Source organism: Ochotona curzoniae, unplaced genomic scaffold (genome assembly GCF_017591425.1).
Source record: "Ochotona curzoniae isolate NIBS_2020 unplaced genomic scaffold, NIBS_Ocur_1.0 contig_2927, whole genome shotgun sequence".
In the NCBI taxonomy this organism is placed as follows: domain Eukaryota; kingdom Metazoa; phylum Chordata; class Mammalia; order Lagomorpha; family Ochotonidae; genus Ochotona; species Ochotona curzoniae.
Window position 1 is genome coordinate 2821937 of NW_024465654.1, and position 4478 is coordinate 2826414.

Genomic DNA, 4478 nt, shown 5'->3' on the forward strand with positions numbered 1-4478 from the left:
TAATTCCCGGCAGCTCCACTTCCCATCCAGCTCCCTGCCTGTGGCCTGGGAAAGCAGTCGAGGACGACCCAAAGCTTTGGGAGCCTGCACCTGCATGGGAGACCTGGAAGAAGTTCCTGGCTCCTGGCTTCGGATCGGCATAGCATCGGCCGTTGCACTCACTTGGGGATTGAATCATCGGACGGAAGATCTTCCTCTCTGTTTCTCCTCCTCTCTGTAAATCTGACTTTCCAATAAACAAATAAATCTTTAAAATAAAAAAATAAACAAACACATAATACACCTTTTTTTAAAAGACTGTACTAAATGGTTCTTTGGATATTTATAAAATTGTACAACCATCTTCACTGAATCCAGAACATTTTCTTTTCAAAAAGATAATTCTAGGACATTTACAAATAACAATTTTACAATTTTTTTTTTTTACAAATAAAAATTGTCTTACAGTGTATAATTGGATCTGGGGATATTTATACATCGTGAAATGACTAAATTAAGCTAATTACTATACACATGTGTATTATTAACCTCACGTGGTTTTCGGTTTTTTTGTGTGTGTGGCGAGAATTCTTAAATAATTCTACTCAACTGTTTCCAAGTGTTTAATACCTGACACTTACAGCCACCATGTTATACAACAGACTAGCCTAACAACATCCCCTAACTGAAGCTATTCTTTAACAAATTTATTCTAACACCCTTTCTCCCAGAACCTTTTCTTTTAAATCTAAAAAGAAGCCCCACAAGTTAAAAGTCACTTCCCAACCACTGCCTTTTTTTTTTTTTTAAGATTTATTTTTATTATTTTTTCATTGGAAAGGCGGATATACAGAGAGGAAGATCTTCCGTCCGATGATTCACTCCCCAAGTGAGCGCAACGGGCCGATACTATGCCGATCCGAAGCCAGGAGCCTCTTCTGGGTCTCCCATGCGGGTGCAGGTTCCCAAAGCTTTGGGCCGTCCTCTGCTGCTTTCCCAGGCCACAGGCAGGGAGCTGGAAGGGAAGCGGGGCTGCCGGGATTAGAACCGGCGCCCATATGGGATCCCGGGCGTGCAAGGCGAGGACCTTTAACCACTTGCGCCACCGCGCCGGGCCCCCAACCACTGCCTTTTAACACAGCCTCGAGTGACAACGAATCGACTTTGTAGCTTTGTCTATTTAGGCATTTCATATAAATGCAATCATACATTAGGTAACCTTCTATGACTGGCTTCCTTCCTTTGGCATGATTTCAAGATTCAGCACACATCACTACCTCATTGTATTTGTGGCTGAAGAATATTCCCGTGTACAGCTCTATTGCAGGAACCAGCAGTCATTGATTTACACGGTACTGGCTACTTAACCCAAAAGGCCACAAGGTGGCGCCAGAGCCTCCATTCCGTTCAGATAACGCCTATGTCACGGGTAGTGTTGGTCAGCTCTAATCCCAGCTTCCTAATGATGTACACCCATGAAGGCTGCAGCTGATGGCTCAAATGCCACCCATGGGAAATCCATAGACTTCTCAGCTCCTGCCACTGTGGGCATCTGGGGGAGCGAACCAAAGGATCTGAGTTGTTTGTTGTTATGCACATGTCTCTCAAATAAATGTCTCTCAATCCTAAAAATTGGGGGAGGGGGGTGTCACAGGCTGTCCTCCATCCCAAGGTATAGAGGCGATTGGGAGGCTGGGTGTGGCTTCTCCCTAGTCTCCCCTCCTCCCCCGATACAGAAAGGTCCTTGACCCTTTGCACCCTAAACAACTAAGTAAAAATCAAAGTAATTACATTAAAAAAAATCTGCCTCTAACAACAAAAATAAATAAGCCTTTAAAAAGTATTCATGGGTCCTGGCGGCAAAGTCTAGCAGCTAAAGTCCTCGCCTTGTACATGCCAGATCCCATGTGAGTGCTGGTTCGTATCCTGGCTGCTCCACTTCCCATCCAGCTCCCGGCTTGTGGCCTGGGAAAGTCGAGGACGGCCCAATGCCTCGGGACTCTGCACCCACATGGGAGACCCAGAAGAAGCTCCTGGCTTCAGATCGGTACAACCCCAGCTGTTATGGCCACTTGGAGAGTGAACCAGTGGATGGAAGATCTTTGTCTCTCTGCCTCTCTGTAAATCTGACTTTCCAATAAAAATAAATAAATCTTAAAAAAAAAGGGGGGGGGGCAGGAAATTCTGGCATGACATGGTCCATTTGTGCTTGGAATAGCTTGTGATTTTTTAAAAGAGTTATTTATTTTCACTGTAAAAGGAGATTAACAAAGAGGAGGACCAGAAAGGTCTTCTATCCAAGTTCACTTCCCAAATGGCCCACAATGCCTCTGGGTGAGCCAATCTGAAGCCAGGTGCTTTTTTCAGGTCTATCACAAGGGTACAGGGTCCCAAGGCTTTGGGCTGTCCTCCACTGCTTTTCCAGACCACAAGCAGGGAGCTGGATGGGAAGTGGGGCTGCTGAGATTAGAACTGGTGCCCATATGGGATCCTGTCATATACAAGGCTAGAACTCTAGCCACTAGGCTACCACACTGGGCTGCAAAAAGTCACTTTTGAAACATGAAAAGCAAAGTGCTAAAAACTGCTCATAGGGCCCAGCTCTGTCTCTCATCCTCTTTGTTTATTTGACTTTTTAATAAAAATAAATAAATCTTTGAAAGAAAAAAAACTGCTCATAATCAGGTCTTCTTTCTCCAGCTCTTCTTTCTTCAGAGGCATCGGCACAGCTAGATGCTAAAGGGCAGGTGGTGAGGACCAAAGACCCTGAAGCCAGAGACGACTCAGACTGCAAATCACAGCACCGGCAGAAGCAGCATCCACAAGAAATGCAGATTTAAACACCACATTCCAAAGGAACTCCATTTTATTACAGAGCACAGCAGCAGCTCTTTCCTCATGGGGCAAAGGCAGTCCTGCTTCTCCAGGGTGCTTGCACGCCTCCCGGCTCCGCGCTCGCTCCTACCGGTGCTTCCCATGCCGGTTGAAGTGCTTGTACAGGTACCTGATCCGTTTGTTCAGATTGTGCAGGTCATCGGCGAACATGCGACTCCCAACCATTTTCTTCTTTCGGATGCAACGCTGCAATTCGTTCCCCTTCCAGCCTCGAAGCCACCGGGGCCCCCGGATCAGCTCCTTTGGGTGCTTCTCAAAGTCACCTGGACAACATGAAAAATGTGCGTTAGCTCCAAGACACGAGAACTCAGCCTAGACTGGACAAGCCTTCCACTCAGGCAGCTTCCGGAGTCCACGGCCACCAAAAAGTTGATGGGAAAACGGAATTATGTTTACTTTCGTACAAGACAAGACAAACAAAAAAAAACAAAACCTCAAACACACAGGTACAGAGGGGTCTTTAGAAATATATGAGAAAATGCGTATTATTTTTAAAATGCACAGATTCCAACATTTTTCCACCTAACACGCAATTCTTCTCTATTTTTCAGCGAGCCATTTGAAACCCCCAAGATGCATTGTGACATGGTATCCAGGGCCAGATCGCTTAAGGGTCAAATGCATTTACTATTTTGGGGAAATGACTTCATTCTCTTAGGTCCTGGGTTTACTCACTTGCAAGGCAGAAAGGTCATCGTAAGGAAGAGGATACAGTGAGTTCACACACTGAAGGCATTCAGAAAAGCAGTGACCACCACACGTGCGCCTTTCCTGCCGGGCACACCACCCAAACACCTGTGAGATAACACTTGCTCCAGCCCCATTTCCTTTCTGAAATGCCACCCGGGGGTCACGTCTCACCCAGGATGCCGATATTATCATACACTCCAAACAGGGCCCTCTTCTCGTTCCAACGATCCACTGTTTTTGGGGGCGGCAGGGTGAGCCTCACACGGGACATTCCAGCAATACCTGCGAAGCAGAAATGAGAAGGAATCGCAGTCGAGGACGGGGAGTAAAAAGCAGTCCTCGAGGTACCTTGCCAACCCCACTCACCCAGAGAGAAGCTTCTACAAGCCAGGGGCACCCAATCCCACAGGATCCTGCTGGCACTCCCAAAGAGGAGCCCTGCCATCCTTCCCGTCTCAGCAACACACCCGACAAGACAGGAGACTGTGACCGGAGACAGCCTCAATAGGATTCCATGCTAGGGGAGGCCATGATGGACGTTCCCAGGTAGCTGTGGGCGCAGGGCCCCGCCCCTCTAGTTCCGGGTCGCGGGCCCCGCCCAGGTGCTTCCGCTCGGCCCCTCACAGTCTCTCGCGCCACAGCGGTTTTTACGAACGCCATTTTACAGGGGAAGCTATTTGAGGCCTGGCGTGTGACACTATCGCAGCGGACGCGCCGGCTCCGGCAGGGCCGTCGCACCGGGACGAGCGGGACTCCATCTCGGCGGGGAAGGGAAGGCGGGGACGCACGAGCCCAGGCCCCGCCCCCCGATGACGCGCGGCTGGCTCTGGCTCCTGCGCCGTGTGATTGGCTGGCTCCGCCCAGCGAGCCTCGCCATTGGGTCTCTGGCAGCCGTTGAGATTTGAACGTCCAGT

The 4478-nt window shown here is 48.7% G+C and overlaps 1 protein-coding gene across 1 annotated transcript; it reads right to left on the reverse strand.

Annotated features, from left to right (window-relative positions):
* Nucleotides 1-2827: 2827 nt before the first annotated feature.
* MRPL51 (mitochondrial ribosomal protein L51) lies at nucleotides 2828-4123 on the reverse strand. The gene is made up of 3 exons (XM_040979012.1): nucleotides 3931-4123; nucleotides 3736-3846; nucleotides 2828-3137 (listed from the first exon to the last, which is right to left on the reverse strand). The coding sequence occupies exons 1-3, from the start codon at nucleotides 4007-4009 to the stop codon at nucleotides 2941-2943; spliced, it is 387 nt and encodes a 128-aa protein (XP_040834946.1). The 5' UTR covers nucleotides 4010-4123; the 3' UTR covers nucleotides 2828-2940.
* Nucleotides 4124-4478: the final 355 nt, after the last annotated feature.